Raw genomic sequence first — 17,858 nt, 5'->3', positions numbered from 1 at the left:
AAGAATGACGCTTATAATACAAAATGGAAGTTACGTGACAAAATGGAGTATACAGTTTGATGCAGACATATCCCACTCTGTTGAATTGTTTAAAGCAGTGTTTTTCAAATGCGGCCACCATGACTGCATGCGGCCAAAAGGGGCTTTTCTTGTGGCCAAAGACTCCTGGGTGGTGGTGAGGGGAGGGGCAAAGCAGCGACCACTTCCCTGGGGCTGCCAGCAGTGGTTGGGTCCTGGCCACCTCTGGAGACAGAAAAGCTGGAGGAGCGGACAGCCAGTGTGTGTTCCCCACCTTCCCAGGGGTGGTGGGGTTGGGCTTCAGCCCTGGGGTGGTGGGTGGAAGGTTCCACCCATGGGGCTTTGGGCTCCATCCCTGAGCCCCATCCCCTGTACAAAGGGCTTTGGGTTCCATTCCCGGGCTGTGTGGTGATGGGTTCTGTCCCCGAGCTCACCCTCCCCAATCATCCCTGGCCCATGCTGCCTCCCCCAGTGCCCCATCACCTTGCTGCCTTCGTAACCACTTCCCCATCCAGGGCTTAATTTGTCCCTGGGCTTGCTGGGACTGAGTGAGTCTGCTGTGAAAAGTGATATTTATATGTTTGTTAATATCACATTCCACAGCAGACTTACTAGCAAGCAAGTTTTAAAAAAAGAAAAGCAACCCCCCACCCAAAAAAGCAAAAGAAACAATAAGAAAAAAGACAAGAATGTGAGAATGTGCAAAGCACCTTATTTGTGTTTCTGTTCTGTTTAGATCCAGTAAGGAGATAATTGCACGTTATTTTTGTTCTTGAGTGTGCAAAAAACCCTACATAAATAAATTACAATGATTTGGACATGAATATGTGCATATTTATTTGATTTTCCTAAAGTTAATTAAGTATTTTAGGGAAAATGGTCAGAGCGGCCACCAGCAAGAGTTGGTGGCCACACTCTGAGGCCACCAACACTTTTTTTGGTGAGAACCCAAGGATTTGGGGCCTGGAAAACTCAGTATGCTATCAGCAGTTTAGCAATGCGTACTTTCGTTTGGCAGTGAGAAAGCTAAGTCTTCACATGTTTGTCATGCTAGTCCATCTGTTATATCAAAGAACTGTGGGAGCTTATCCCAGAACAGATCTGCCTGATTTACATCTTTCTCTTACCATATTGACCATTTCTGTTTCAAGTATTATTTTAACATATATCCAATTATCTTTGATATATGATCATTTTTTAATGTGGCATGTTTTAAAAAGAGAATAAACTTGCCTTCATGTAAACAACTTAACACTTGGCAAATGTGCACAGTGCTTAACAAATTTATGCCCCAATCCCACAAACAGCTAAGCATGTGCTTAACTTTATCCACCATGGGCTTGTACCGAGCATAGCTCAGGTACAGTGGAGAGGCGTGGTTCTCAGGGAGCTGCTCATAGTTCCCTGGTTCTGGTGCCTGGCTCAAGTGCAAGCTGGGGCCAGCCTTAACTTATTCCACTGACATGAGGTTCCTTAGGCCTAGTCTACACTAGAAATTTGTACTGCTTTAACTATCCCAGTATAGTTACAGTGGCATGATCCCACTAGTGTGGACACAGTTATATCTGTGTAAAGGTGCTCTTCACCAATATAACTGCATCCATACTAGTGCATGTATCAGTGTAGTATATCGATGAAAATAATCACAGTAGATCAGGCTTAAACAACCTTTTGCCAGTGGAGAGTTGACCATACTGGAGCCCCACTTCAGCATCCCTGCCGTGTCACTCGCAGGACTCTGACACACCCCTTCTTGCTGTTATTCCAAATGCGGGAAGGGTTCCCATGTTCCACTGCTCCACCATCTTTAAGATGGTGGAGATTCTCCTTACATGGGGGATACTCTCTGGTGACAGTCTCAGTTTCCTTTAAGCGGCGTGAAATTAGCTTGGTGGATCAGGGAATCTGCCCCTTTTAGTAGTCCCCTAGTGGGACTACTCAGTGCATGAAATTGAGCATGTGTATAAGTCTTCGGAGAGTTAGGACCATAGTTTTCACAGTTAAAATCACACATGAAATGAAATAGTATTAAAGTCTGCAGCATTGCACAGCCACATCCTTTATGTTTGTTATACATTTAACAACATGGGGTGAAATCTTGGCTCTATTGAGGACAATAGGAATTTTGTGTTTGACTTCAGCGAAGCCAAGATTTCAGCTGTAAATCCCACCCTTAAATTTGCTAGCTCAGACTCCAGTGCCTGTGCAGAGCCCCATTGACTCCTACGGGATGTAATGGCAGAATGGAGTCATGTCCGGTAACCTACTAAATGATGCATTTATTAAGGAAAACAAGAATAAAATATACATACATGTAATGTAGCAGAGTTAACAGCTTAGGAATCTCACCTCTTTCATTTCTTGACTTTTGGTGACTTTAGTACTTTTTTGGATTTTTATGTATTTTCTTTTTTAGAAGATAGAGAGTCGCACATGATATACTACTTGAAGTTTTATGGATGTGTAATCCTTTAACAGTGCTATTAATACTTGTTCACTTCAAAGAATACAGCCTTAAAAGTGAAACTGTTCCTCTACCTGTGCAAAGGGCTTTGGGGGGGAAGGGATAGCTCAGTGGTTTGAGTATTGGCCTGCTAAACCCAGGGTTGTGAGTTCAATCCTTGAGGGGGCCATTTAGGGATCTGGGGCAAAAATTGGGGATTGGTCCTGTTTTGAGCAGGGGGTTGGACTAGATGACCTCCTGAGGTCCCTTCCAACCCTGATGTTCTGTACCTCTCAAAAGTTAACCAGGGATTACCATGGGGATTCACTTTCCATTTGTTAAAAGAGTTAGAGATGGCTTAAGAACAACTTCTCAACTAAGAGAGAAGGTCCAAGAGGTGCTGTGGACCTGCTCTCTAATTGCCTATTTCAAATTTTCCAGTCTTTGGTCCAATACATTTTGGGACATAACCTAGAGTCTATTCCAGATCTGTTCCAGAATCCTTTGCACAGTTTTGAGTTATCCAAAAATATACCTTTCCCTTTCCCCAAAATAGTATATACATTTTTTATTTAAATTCTTTGTGTTGTATAGCCAAGGTACGTATTTATGTTATGTTGATAGTTTGAAAACTATCAAAGTGTACATTTTTATTGCAGATATTGTGAATTGTGCATTCCCCAGTATTATATATTCAATAAGCCTAACTACTGCAGCTGTTAATAATTTGGAAGGTTAGCTGACTACAAAAGCACCAAAAACATAATTTCTGTTGTAAGTGAAGGCTTTGGGTCTGTAGAAATTTTTGCAAAGCCACAGGTAACAGCCTGATCTATTTTATCAAACACTGCAGTTGAACTCATTAATAAATCTTGTTTTGGACCTAGAATAGCCTCTCTAACCAGTCCACAAAAACTTGTGCAGAAGAAAACCTTGATAGCACAACCAAGCACCATGGTAAGGCTGGACTTGGTTTCTAATGCTCTCTGTTTCAGAACTTTTTGCTTTGGTTATTTTGTTTCTGATTGTGCATAAATCTACCTAAATTTTTTTCTAATTTATTTATTTGTTTGTTTATGTTTAGGGCTGATTACTGGAAATCCCAGCCAAAGAAATTTTGTGGTTACTGCAAGTGCTGGATAGCAGACAACAAGCCTGTATGTTGGTCTAGTTAGTGTAATATTACGGATTCTGAAGTACTAGAATTTGAATTGTATATATAATATATTAAATGTTATATTTGAATATTTTTTTCAGTATTGCTTACTGACATGTAAACTAATGTTTACCTAGTGTTTATTTGTTTGTTTTAAATATGCCTTTGTAAGCCATGTTAGCTATAAAACTAGGGGAAAAAAGACTTGCAAATTAAGACCTGGATCCTGCATTAAAAATCTCTTGTACTTCCATGGACCTCAATGCAAGACTGGAGCCCTAGGGCTTGATTCTGCATTCCTCATCCATGTGTAAAAGGTCTGAAGAATCAAGTTCCATTTTCTCAGGCTCCATAATTTGAATTTTGCTCCACCTTGAAGCAAGGTTGGCCATTTCCTGGGAAACACTAGCCTGGACAGGACACTGGTAAATACCGGAAAAATAAAATAATTATTAGAATATACTAATGAAAATTACTGAAAAATATTTCGCAATATGATAATAGCTTTGCAGTATATATAATATGTATATAATACTGAAAACTGAAATATGAGTTGACATGTATAATTTCCTTGAGAAAATACTGAACCAATATGTATACAGACATTCCAGAGTTCAGAATTATATTACAGATATTAGTATTGCGCCTACTGCAGTTCTACTTTTTATTTTTACAACCCTAAATTAAGCTCCAAATCTACTTCCTTATTTAATTTGATAATTTGAATATGTAACTAAAGTGAAGTGTAATGTGGTATGCATTAATGAAACAGTTTTTAAAACAGAAAATGTCTTGAATTGGAACTAACTAGTTTTTTCTGGTGCAGTAAAACTATGATTTTACCTAGTAAAAACCACCCAGGTAAATACCATGCCCATCATTGTCTTGAAGCTAAGCCTCTGTGCAGATCTTCTAATGTCAACAGCAGGGGTTCTCAAACTGGGGGTTGGGACCCCTCAGGGGGGTCGCCAGGTTATTACATGGGAGTCGCGAGCTGCCAGCCTCCACCCCAAACCCCGCTTTCCCTCCAGCATTTATAATGGTGTTAAATATATAAACAAAAGTGTTTTTAATTTATGGGGGGGGGGTGTCGCACACAGAGGTTTGCTATGTGAAAGGGGTCACCAGTACAACAGTTTGAGAAACACTGGTCTACAGGACCTGCTGTGGACCTTAGAATGTCAATAGGATCCACAAGCGCACAGTAGCGTTGCCTCCCTCCTGCAGGCCTTCTAAAGTTGGTGCTCTAAGCACTTAAGACCAAATTGTCACTTTGAGGATGCACCATTTGCCATGTTGGTACGCCAGGCCTCCAGAAGTACTTTTGAGCCTTGTTTGTTGGCAAGTGCACTAGCACCTGGATTAGGAGGTGATTCCTACAACTCCAAGAGCTCCTAAACTCCCCACCACTTTCCCACCACACCTCCCTCAGTGCTCCTGCAGGACTCCTAAGCTCTTCGGGCTTCTGTTTTCCCTACTCTATCTGGCAGCCTTTTTGGTTTAAAGGCTCTCCAATTGGCTTCCTAAATTATCCACATCCTACTCCCAGTCTGCTTGATCTCCTAGGTTACATACCTGGATTTCTGCTCCCAGTCTCAGATTTGCTTAACTGCAGAGTTTTTAAAGTCTGGAAGAGCTCAGTAGATCTTAATATGATCTTCATGAGGCCCATAAGTTCCTACTGATCCAGTAAGGTCTATGGTAAGTCCTATAGACTTGGAAGGTAAAGGGGAGTGGAAATCGAGATATGAATCCTGGGGGCATAGAAGGAAGCTCGAGAACCATGGACCATGCAAAACCCCCAATCTACACAGGGCTGCCTGCTCTTTAATTTGTTTAATACATTTTTTTTAAATTAAAACTGCATACAAACCATCTTATGTCATTGAGATCCAGTCAATATAAAACTTCACCATGCCATTTTTCAGAATATAACTGCATTTCCATTCTTTCTACTGCTGGGTTTCTTTTATGTTAAACTTTACTTTGTATTTCCTAAGTTTCTAATGGTTGGATTTTTCCATAACAATTTTTACCTATGTTATTGTTAAGTACATTCAGTTTTAAGTCCAGCTAAGTTTTTCTTCTTGTCTGGGTATATATTTGTGGTTTACCAAAGGAAATAAATTTCCTGCAAATTATTTTTTCACTGTATTTTAATTTACTTTTTTCCTCTTTAAGAGCATTGAATTTCATGAAAGGGGAAAGAACCATAAGGAAAATGTGGCAAAGAAAATTAGTGAGGTAAATTGAATTTTTCCTTTTTTCTCTAAACACTTAACTTTTTCCCTTTTATTTATGACTTTCGTCTATTTCTTCTCCCCTCCCTCCCCTTTTTTCTAAAAAAATTGTAGATTAAAAAGAAAAGTATGGAAAAGGCAAAAGAAGAAGAAAAAATGTCAAAGGAATTTGCAGCAATGGAGGAAGCTGCACTGAAAGCATATCAAGAGGATCTGAAAAGGCTTGGAGTTAAGTCAGGTAGTTCCTATAGCTGCCAGAAAAGGCTTAAAGGCATCAGTAAAGAGAATATTGAACAGGACTTTCTTTTTGTATTAGTTTTGTAGAAACTCCAGGATTGTGTTTACATTGGCAAAAATGGGACATATAATTTGCCACAGTGTTAGCAATAGTGGAAGCTGTTAAGTTGTGTAAGCAGGGTTTTTACCATCATGTCTTCTAACTCTCAGGACAGTTCAGGTGGGAGTTGAGGTTAAACATCATGGTAGAAAAAGTGCCTAAGCATTATCTACTGTACAGTTTCTATTATTACATTTACTGGTGGAGCTGCACCAGTCATTAATTATGGGTCCCAATTTTCCCAATGGAGACAAGTGCATAGCTAATAGTTGAGCTTTCACCTATCACTTAACTGAGTCCTTTTTTCTTCTTTTAATCTCCTCCCATTTTAAAGCTGAGCAGGTGCTTTTGGTCTGTTAGCATGAGGGTAAACTACCATTTTTTGTAATTTAGTCCTGTTAGTTTGAACCCTCCATGGAGACTGTCTCCTCTGGTTTCTAGCTTCTGTTGACTCCATGCTCAATAGCCCTGAGGTAATCCTTGAATTTAGATTTTTCAGCTTGTTGTTTCTCCTGGTGATTCTTAGACTGATTCGTAATAGTATAGCCTTACACTGAAAAGCTTTTGGTATTTAGTATATCATGAAAGAAGAAACTACTTTGGACTAAGTTGATATTTGCTGTTGCCTATATGAGGAATGCCCAATAAGTAAATTCTGATTATAACACTGAAAAAATGGGTGTTATTTTCTTTAAGATTCTATAGGTCCCAGTTCAACACAAAGTAAACAGGAGGAAAAGAAAGAAAAGAAGGAAAAGAAAAAAAAGAGAAAAGACACCTCAGAAGCACCATCAGATGAAACAAAGGAATGGGTGCAGGGACTTTCCCCTGAGGGTTACATGTATTACTACAATACTGTAACCGGAGGTAAATAATGGCAAGGAACAAATATTGATCTAATTATTCCCTCTAACCAAAGCAGGGCGCCGTACACTTTGCTAGCCTTCCGTTATCTGTGTTATTAGATTAATTCTTAGTGTGTGGACAATTATATAGAGTCCACGTATTATTATAAATTCATGACTTTTATAATTATGTGAGAGTGCCCAGAGCTTAAGATGGGCCCTGTTGATATTTTATTAATCAATAAATAACAGGAGAACTCATGGACATTCCTAAAAGTTCTTGACACCCTACAAAGTTTATATTTAAATGCACAAAAGGGCAATCCCATTTCCACCCCCAACCCAAAAAAAGGCAATCAGAATCCACTTTATCAGGACTCAGGTATAAAATGAGTAATTATTTGAGTACCAATAGTATCTCAAGGATAATGAGATTAGACTATGATTACTGGGTTTCTTGTTTACCTGCACAGGATTAAACTGATCACCTTATTTGGGGTCAGGAACACACTGTGTTGATAGGGCCTTAATGAATGTGTTTGCTGTGGAGCACTGAAGGGGTCCTATATTATGATTAGATGGGTATATTACACACGGTTTCTTGCAGGCACTGACATTGGTGTAATTCTCAGTCCTTCCTAATTTCGAAACCGTAAAAATCTTGTGTTTCTCAGTCTCTCCTGGCTGATTGTCCTATAAGAAGATATTTAAAATGTACTATAACTATATATCAGCTATAATGCAATAGAAATTTACAAGTCATAGTAGGCCAGATTGTCATATTCTTACTCCATAGTCTCAGTTACTTCAGTGGGACTACTCTTGGGTTACTGTTCAGAGGAGTAAGGGGATCACAATCTGACCCAGTGTGATTTCTTTTTAGATGAGTAATACATATATTACTCATGCATGCGTATGCATACACATCTGCAATATGTTCTAGTTGACTATTTGTCATAATGATTGATAGTAAAAATTGAAATGGTTTTATAAATAATAAATGAAATATGTTTCTGTTTAAAGAATCACAGTGGGAGAAACCTGAAGGATTTCAAGACAACTCTCGAAACTCACGAACGGTAATCAAATGTTATTTGTACTACTTCTTTGTTCTTATGGCTTTCTTTACAAAACTTTTTGCTGCCTACTTGGCTTATCTCTCATGTATTATTCACAATATTGAATTCAAACAACCTATATATTGTGGATCTTAGAAAAATATATTGTAGCTTGAATAGAGCTGTGAAACCTACGGTTAAGGTTAAAACTCAACTTTCATTACCAATTCCTGTTTTCAGTTGCAGATAACTTTTTAAAAATTATTCTTTTGGAGTCAAACTTTTGATGCTTTGTTTCAGCCAAAAAAGCTGAATCTTTCTGGAAAAAATCAAGCAAATCCTGTTCCGCCTTTTGCAAATTAATCAACACAGGAAAAAAATTATGTGTTCATATTTTAAAATAATTCATAAGATTCCTTTGCTTGGAAATGGCTAATGTTTTAAACTTTTTACATGTGGCTAGTTCTCCTTTAGGAAACATTATTTGGAGGATATACATGCAGTGTGTGTGTGTATGTATATGTATATGTGTGTATATGTACATATACATATATATATATACACACATGCACCTAAAAACTATGTTAAAAGAATGTTAATGTTGCAAAGTCAAGTACTCAAAAGTTAAGAAATGCCAGAATTAAGTTTGCCTGAGCAATTCCAGCCCTAAGCAATTTAAAATTTTGCTTGTTTCTTTTATGCACATTAAATAACTTCTATTCGTTTTTTGAAACATTAATTGCAGTAAATGCTATGCAGCTATGTCGTGCAGTATTTGTGGAACTCCATAGTGCTGCATATTTGTGTTTCTTGCAGCTATACAGTTGCAAAATTGTGTTTTTAATTCAGCTCCCTGATTTTAGGGTTAAGGTTTTAGCATATCTAATGTAGTGTTGCAGTTTATGGAGTTGTGCAAAACGCTGCAGAGTTGTTATTTTCTTGTTTAAACTACACTGAGGAAATTAAATGGAAAAACTAATAATAAATAATATGTGTTAAGATTGCAAACATAAGCAAAAGAAGTAGGAAATACTAAAAGCAATGGTGCCTTCCCCAGGGTGTATGTATGCTGGATTACTACACCTCTACCCTGATATAATGCGGTCCTTGGGAGCCAAAAAATCTTAGCGCATTATAGGTGAAACTGTATTATATTGAACTTGCTTTGGCCTCGAGCATTTCCATTATTAATAGTCACTTCCCGCCCCCTGACTGACCCCTCAGAACTCCCAACCCATCCAAACCCCCCACTCCTTGTCCCCTGACTACCCCCTCCAGAGACCCCCCCGCCCCAACCACCCCTCCCAAGACCCCACCCCCGTTCTAAGCCCCCCTGCTCTTTATCCCCTGTCCGCCCCCTCCAGAGGCCCCCCAGTCCCTAATCACCCCCAGGACTCCACCCCCTACCCAACCTCCCTGCTCCCTATCCCCTGACTGCCCTGACCCCTTTCCACACCACCGCCCCCTGACAGGCCCCCGGGACTCCCACACCCTATCCAATGCCCCCGTCTCCTGACTGCCCTGCTCCCAGAACCTCCGAACCATCCAACCCGCCCTGTCCCCTGATCGCCCCCCGAGACCCTCTGCCCCTTATTCAACCCCTCGGCCCCAGCCCGGCGCCCTTAACACGCCACTCAGAGCAGCGTGTCGGAGCCAGACACGCTGACGCAGTGATCTGCCGGAGCGCGTAGCCCCGCCCCCCAGAGCTCTGCTTAACCATGTTATATCCAAATTCATGTTATATCAGGTCGCTTTATATCAGGGTAGAGGTGTAATTAGGTTCAGAGATTCTCCTTGCTTTACAGGCAGCAGAAAGTTAACTTCCTGAAGAAAGAAGAGCTCTGTGTAGCTCGAAAGCTTGTCTCTCTTTCACCAACAGAAGATGGTCCAATAAAAGATATTACCTCACCTACTTTGTCTCTCTGTATGTCCATCAGCATTTATATAACTCTTACCACTGTAGTAGCTAAACTTCAGAAAGTTAACTTTCTGCTTAGACCTCACATAAACATACCGGGTGGAGTAATAAACCAGTGTTGTATACTGAAGTTTAGCTACTACAGTGGTAAGCGTAATATAAATGCTGATAGACGTACAAAGAGAATATCTTGACAGTTGGCCTTAAGGGGTTCTTGGGTCATAACATGCTTAAAGTTAAGCATCCGCTTAAGTGCTCTGCTGGATCATGGGTAGAATGCATTGCATAGCTTTAATAGATCTGTGCTGTAATAGAAAGGGCCAAGTTATGCCACAGGCTGTTTTTTGTTGTCTGCTTTCTAGTTATGCAAAGCAATTTTTCTTTTGTTTCCTTTTATTTAAACTAATGCACTGTAAAACTACAAGAATAAAACCTTGAGGAAGCATGTTCACTAGGGGCTGTTTTTCTTCTCTGAATCAACTGATTTCATTTCACCAGCATATATACGAAGATTTCTATATAGCAGGGATCGGCAGGGTTCCTGGCTGCTTCCCGCAGCTCCCAGTGGCCGGGAATGGCCAACCGCGGCCATTAGGAGCTGCGGGGAGCCGTGCCTGCGGACGGTCAAAGTAAACAAAATGTCTTGCGGCCCACCAGTGGATTACCCTGATGGGCTGCGTGCCGATGGTTGCCGACCCCTGCTATATAGTTTGTGCAAAAATGTTACGAAGAGAATCTTAATTTTTTATTTTCTTGACTTTTAAAAAAAATGCAGTCTAGCATTGCATGAAGTCAAGACTGTTGCATATGTGATTAATTATAATCCCATATACAATAATGTAAAAATAACATTGTGGGCTAGATCAGTGTGCAGCTTAAGGGAAATTTCAAAGGTTCATGTCCAGTATGCACTTCTTAAACAGTCATGACTTTGTTATTAATCTAGTGTGAAAATTAATATATTTTCCAAATAAGCAAATGCCTTAGTCCTCAGTGAGGACTATGTCCATGTCAAGTTTCAGTCTTCAGCCATTGTTGCTAAGCCCTGTGTTGGAAGGAAGGAAGACAAGTGTTGGCTTAGTTTTGTTTTCAGTTTGGAGTAGGGTTTCTTCAAGTTGTTTTTCTCCAACCCTCACAAAACTTTAAATCTGCTGGATGGATTTTTCTCAGACTTTCTGAGAACTTTTCTGTTAACTTTAGGTCAGAAACCAACTATGGAAAATGTCAACTCAAGCAGTGAATGTTTTGGAAAGCCACAAGCATGTGAAAATAATAATGGGTTAAGTTGTAATTTCAACTGTTTGGCAACCTTAACTACAGTGATTGCTACTGAGCAGCCGCTTTTTAAAAACTAACTATTTGTATATATGTGTGAAATATGTGTACCTGTAGAGTGTCTGTGTGCATTCTTGCGCAAGTATTACTTTAAGTTATAAGGTCCCTACCTAACTCCCAGCAGAGTCAATGGGGAATTTTTCCAAAAACTTTAATATGAGTTAGAGCAGGCCCTAAAAACATCATAATTACCATGACAGGAAAGTACTGGAGGGCTGAATATCTTTATAGTTTGTCAGCAATTATTTGGTTAGTCATTAAAATTCATTCCACTAATTCAATTTCTGTGTGTTTTCATTAGACAGGAGCATGGGTGGAAGGAGTCAGTGAAGATGGTCAGACCTACTATTATAATATAGAAACAGGAGGTAAGCAACATCGTTTTCACAATTAAGCTCTGTCTGGAAAGAGATGGTTTGTTTTGTTTTTTCGTAGTAAAACTTTGTTAGAACTATTTCAAACGTTTGAATCTTTTGAAAATGTAGTAATGGCTAAATTATGCCTGTTGTTTAACTGAGTGTTTCCCTCAGCTGAGAATCATCTGATGCTGTATGCTTTGTTAAACCACTCCTAGTTTTGCTGGCCTACAGGCAAACTGTTGCATACAGATGAATGGTTTCTTCACCATTCTGATGGTATGGAAACATAATAATTTCATATACGTCTACGCATTCAGTTTGTAACTGTGAAGTATGGGTAGTCCATATACATAATGTTATTTTAAAAAATCTTTGTTTGGAAACCAAAGAGGAACAAGCGCTTGTGTTTTTTTTGTGTGTTTTTTTTTGCTGTAACTTTAGTGCTGCTGTTGTTGTTGTTTGTTATTATTATTATTTATATTATAGTAGTGCCTAGGAGTCCCAGTACTTCATTGTGCTAGATGCTGTACAAAAAACAGTCCCTGTCCCAAGAGCTTACAATCTAAGTGTAGGACAAGAGACAACAGATGGATACAGACAAACCGATGGTGGAGTATAAGGATACACTGAGACAGTATTGGTCAGTATGATAGGCTGTTGTCTCAGGATGCCAGCAACCTAGTTGTCAATTTTTTTGCAGGCTTCCTGGCAAAAGAGTTTGAAAGGGGATTTAATTCTGTGGTTTTTGCGGGGAGATTCTCCCAAGCATGGGAGAAAGCATGCTGGTGCTTATTTTGAAAATGTAACAAGTGGGCAATGGCTGCTGGCATCTTCAGCCGATCGGAGGAAAGAGTCAATCATTTGATACTGAACGAGAAATGATAGGAAGGGCGGGGATAAGTTGTGAAGGGTCTCAGAAGTGAAGACAAGTAGCTAATGTTTGATTTGATAGAGAAGGAGAAGACAATAGAGGGATGAAAAGAGAGGGGTGACATGGTCAAAGCAACAGGCTAGGGAAATGATCTTTGCAGCAGCATTCTGAATAGATATCAGTGAGGCAAGATTGTGTGTGTCAAGGCCAGAAAAGATAATGATGGAGCAATTGATGAGACACAAGATCATGAGAGCCAGGCCAAGTGCGTTAGCTGTGTGGAAGGATAGGAAAGGCCATATTTTAGCGATGTTATGCAGAAAGAATCTTAGACGTAGCCCTCGTGTGAGGACCTAGAGAGAGGTCCCAGCTGAAGATGATGCCTAGGTTATGGGCCTAAGTGACAGGTAGGATGTTGATGTTGTCCACAATGATTGAGAAAGGAGTCGGGGGAAGAGCTTGCAGGTGAAGATTAAGAGCTCTATTTTAGATATGCTGAGCCTGGGCTAAACCTCCACCAGTAGATGTCAGAGAGACTGGCTGCGATATTAGTCTGGACAAAAGGGACAGATCTGGAGTAGAGAGGTGGATCTGTGAATCTTCCACACAGAGATGGTACTGAACTTGTGTGTATGGATGAGATTACCGAGAGATAAGGTATAGATAGAGAAGAGAAGGAAAGCAAAGACAGAGCCTTTGGAACCCCCACAGACAGTTGGAGGGCAGATGAGGAGGCTCCTCCAAAGAGCACACTAGAAGAATTATTAGAGAGGTAGGAGGAAAACCAGGAGAGGACAGAGTCATGGAAGCCAACGGAGAACAAGGTTTCAAGAAGATGATCATGGTAAACTGTGTTAAAGGTGGCTGAGAGGTCAAGGAGGATGAGGATGGAGTATGGTTCTGAGATTTGGCTAGGAAGAGGCGAGAGCAAAAGGTCAAGGAGTGGAAGCCAGATTGGTCAGGGTCGAGGATGGAATTGGAGAAGAGAAGCTTGAGACAGCGATTGCAGATAGCATGTTCAGTGAGTAGGGCTCTACCAAATTCACATGAGAAACATGAGAATTTGGCATGAGAAACACATCACAGACTGTGAAATCTGGTCTTCCCCTGTGAAATCTGATCTTTTGTGTGCTTTTACCCTATACTGTACAGATTTCAGGGAGGAGACCAGCGTTTCTCAAATTGGGGATCCTGACCCAAAAGAGAGTTGCAGGGGGGTTGTGGTATTGCCACCCTTACTTCTACGCTGCCTTCAGAGCTGGGCGGCTGAAGAACAGCAGCTCCTTGGCTGGACGCCCAGCTACGAAGGCAGCGCCCTGCCAGCAGCCTCTCAGAAGTAAGGGTGGCAATACCATACCATACCACCCTTACTTCTGCACTGCTGCCTTCAGAGCTGGGCAGTTGGAGAGCGGCGGCTGCTGACTGCGGGCCCAGCTCTGCAGGCAGCAGTGCAGAACTAAGGGGAGCAGTACCACAACTCCCCCTACAATAACCTTGTGACCCCTCCATAACTCCTCTTTGGGTCAGAAATTAATCGAAATTTCCGATTTTTAAAATCCTGTGACCATGCAATTGACCAAAATGGACCGTGAATTTGGTAGGGCCCTATTAATGAGCTTAGAGATTAAAGAACGGAGATGGGGCATTAGTTGGAGAGGCAAGTCTGGTCAATTATGGGTTTTTTTAAGATAGAAGAGACTGAAGCATGTTTGTACTCTGAGGGGAAAGAGCCAGAGGAGAGTTAGCGGTTAAGAAAAAAGTAAGGGGGGAATGAGAGTGGGCTATCTTCACTGATACACTTTACATACTCTCTCTAGCAAGCTTAAATTTCCTAAAATAGAATATATACAATTTGGGAAATTATAGAGTAAGATTTAGATTTGAAAATAATCCAGCCAGTGAAGGTGAACCAATTTCCCCATTACTTCAGTAGTGGATTGAATTTGATATTTGACCAGTTATTTTATTATTGATCATACATGTATAATTATCTGACATGAGTGTAGGATCAAATAACAATAGCCTGGATTGTTTCCTCCTACAGAAATGCCAGTGGGAGAGATATTGCAGATATCCTCTAAGAGTTTTTCTTAAACTCTTTTCTTGCATAATGCAGCTTTCTGCACACCCCCTCAGAACAGGCAACTGTTCTGTCTCTAAACCCTACTGATCTTTGCGACCCATAGTAGGATAGGACTGGCCATGTGCAGATTCTCTGCTTTTGTCCCAACTGTGGGGTCCCTTTGTGCTCCCAGGCAGTATAGCTACAATCAAGCCATATTGCCAGGGACTCCTGAGCCATTAAGCTGTTCTTAAAACTCCACCTTAAAAGGCAATCCCCAAGTCCAGAGGGAAGGATAGAGTGGAAAGATAATGCAGCATAGATACAGAGGTCTGTGCTCCAGGCTTGGGTTGGGTCACTGCCCTCTGAACTGGGTCCTGCGGTACCAGTACCCAAATGTTTTGATGGAAACCGCCAGAGGTTCAGGGGGTTCCTGAACCAATTTCCTCTCTTTTTTTCCACCGGCCAGGCCAGGGTGGGACTAGTGATCAGTTTGCTTGCTGGAAAAGCACTGGATTGGGCTTCCCCGGTGCTGGAACAGGACGGCCGGGTGTTAACAGACAGGAACACCTTCCTGCGAGCATTTTCTGCATGTTTTGATGACCCTTGTCAGACTCGCCCAGTAGAAGCCACACTATGAAGGCTCCAGCAAGAGCAAGGGTCAGCTGCCTCATATGCTGCCCCATTCCGTCACCTCATGGCTGACATTGAGTAGAATGAGGCAGCCCAAATTCAGCCTTTTTGGTGTAGGCTAGGTGAGGAGGTAAAGGATAAGCTAACCTAAATTGAGACCCCAACCCACTTGGATGCTTTTATTGACCTCTTTCTCTGCATCAGCAACCAACTGTGTGAGAGAAAGGAAGAGAGGAGGTGTACTCTGCCGCCACTTTGTTCACACCCCACACCAGAAACCCCAGGGTCCAACTGTGAACTGATGCAGGTTGATCTAGGTCACCGATGCTTGACCCTGGAAGAAAAGAAACAATGACCACACAGAAACCTATGCATTTATTGCGAAGCATGAGGACATGCCATTGCCTCTTGTCCATTATGGACCTCAACCGACAAGGAATTGGGAAATGAGCAAGCCCAGGCCCTATGGTTGGGAAGACGCGGCCTGGGCACCATCAGGGCTCTGGAACTGCTCCCCAGTCCTCAAGAGAAACTTGAGGACATGCAGGTCCTCCCCACACTTCCAAGTATGAGTAAAGTTACATACCATGAATGTGGCCAAAGTGATTCCCCCTTAGTGGGCTCTGATTGACTCCAGGGCTACCAGTAACATCGTAGACGATAAAGCTGCTTGAGCACTACAAATCCCTCTCTGTTTAAAGCCTACATCAGTCCTTGTAGAGGCAATAGATGGATCCATCCTGTCCCCAGGACCAGTAACGCAGGAAACAGAACCCCTAGAGGCAGTAATCCTAGCCCATTGGGAAGTGCTACAGTTCAGTGTGAACCTTTCAACTCTGCAACCTTTCATCTCTGCACTGCCTCCTAATTCTTGGCATCACCTGGTTGGAGCAGCACGACTCTTGCATCTCCTGGCGAGAAAAAAGGGTCAGCTTTCCCTGGGAATACTGCGGAAGAGTCTGCCTGCGTGCAGCTGGCTTCAAGCCTCCAGTCCCCATTTCCTGTAGCCAATTGGAAACGACAGCACCTGTGGGGGAATGCAAGATGGTGGCGGCTAACCAGGAGTGACTTCCAAGCCTGAATTCCCATCTCTCTGAAGAGTATTGGGATTATGCAGATATTTTTGAAAAGAAAAATGCAGACACACTACCTGTGCACCAGGACAACAACTGCCCCATAGACCTGCAGCCTGGGGCAAAGATAGAAGAGACTGAAGCATGTTTGTACTCTGAGGGGAAAGAGCCAGAGGAGAGTTAGCGGTTAAGAAAAAAGTAAGGGGGGAATGAGAGTGGGCTATCTTCACTGATACACTTTACATACTCTCTTATGGACATATTTATGTGACGTCCAAACTAGAACTGGCAGCCCTTTGTGTGTGCGTCCAGGAAAACCTGGCCAAGGGCTTCATCCAGCACTTCACCTTCCCAGTCCCTCCCACCTTCGGTCCTTTTCATTAAGAAAAAAGACGGAATGCTAAGCCTTTCTGTAGACTATCGGGCCCTAAACCAGGAGGTGGTCCAAAACTAGTATTCCCTGCCCTTAATATCAGAGTTACTAGGTCATGTGTGGTCTGCCAGAATTTTCACCAAACTGGACTTCTGGGGTGCTTACAACCTAGTGTGCATCAGGGCAGGAGTTTAATGGAAGATTGCCTTTCAGACCCTGCTATGGGTACTTCAAATATTTAGTAATGCCATTCAGGCTGACAGATGCTCCTGCAACCTTTCAACACTTCATGAACAACGTATTTTGAGACATCCTGGACCAGTATGTAATCATCCATCTCAATGACATACTTGTGTTTTCAGATAACCCTGAGCAGATTTGTTAGCACATTCATTCCATCCTGAAAAGACTGCAGAAGCCTGGCCTTTTTGTGACATTGGAAAAATGTACCTTTGACCAGCCCTCCACAGAATCATTTCCCCAGAAGGAGTCAAGATGGACCCCCAAAAGGTAAAGGACATCCGCAATTGGGCAGTGCCCTATTCTCTCTGGGAGTTACAGTTCTTCTGGGCTTTGCAAATTTTGCCAACTGTTCATTACAGGTTTCTGAAGGTAAATAGCCCCCATAACCAACCTACTCTGCAAGGCCATCAAATTTGTTTGGACACGTGAAGCTTGCCATGCTTTCAAACAGCTCAAGGCTGCTTTCACCACTTCTCTGCTACTTGCACACCCAGACTCAGCCCAGGCATTCATAGTGGAAGCCATGCCTCCAATGTAACCATCAGGGCCATACTGTCTCAGAGGCTCACAGCACGTGTTGCACCCCTGTACTAACCCTGAAAACTCACCCCTGAAGAATGGAATTATAAGATAATAGATAAGGAACTACTCACAATTAAATTAGTCTTGGAATACTGGCACCATCACCTCGAGGGAGCCCGACACCCAGTGCAAGATTTTTCTGACCTTAAGAACCTTGAATATCTGTGGAAGGCTCAAGCCTTGAACCAAAGATAGCTCAGGTGGGCATTATCTTTCTCTCAGATCGATTTCATTATCACCTATCACCCGGGAATCAGAAATGGGACGGCCAATACCCTATCCCAAAAGGGGAATACTACCAAGAGGGCAAGG

At 41.8% G+C, this 17,858-nt stretch overlaps 1 protein-coding gene across 1 annotated transcript in view; it reads left to right on the top strand.

The window, feature by feature from the left end:
• WBP4 (WW domain binding protein 4) overlaps positions 1 to 17,858 on the top strand; it is a 46,071-nt gene that overhangs the window by 5,866 nt on the left and 22,347 nt on the right. Inside the window, exons 2-7 of the mRNA XM_048851490.2 lie at positions 3,546 to 3,618; positions 5,799 to 5,861; positions 5,972 to 6,095; positions 6,891 to 7,061; positions 8,063 to 8,118; positions 11,652 to 11,718. Coding sequence (XP_048707447.2) covers positions 3,546 to 3,618; positions 5,799 to 5,861; positions 5,972 to 6,095; positions 6,891 to 7,061; positions 8,063 to 8,118; positions 11,652 to 11,718 — 554 coding nt within the window. The remainder of the gene's footprint in view (positions 1 to 3,545; positions 3,619 to 5,798; positions 5,862 to 5,971; positions 6,096 to 6,890; positions 7,062 to 8,062; positions 8,119 to 11,651; positions 11,719 to 17,858) is intronic.

Source organism: Caretta caretta, chromosome 1, assembly GCF_965140235.1.
Source record: "Caretta caretta isolate rCarCar2 chromosome 1, rCarCar1.hap1, whole genome shotgun sequence".
NCBI classification, from domain to species: domain Eukaryota; kingdom Metazoa; phylum Chordata; order Testudines; family Cheloniidae; genus Caretta; species Caretta caretta.
This window is presented reverse-complemented; position numbering and strand designations above follow the sequence as displayed.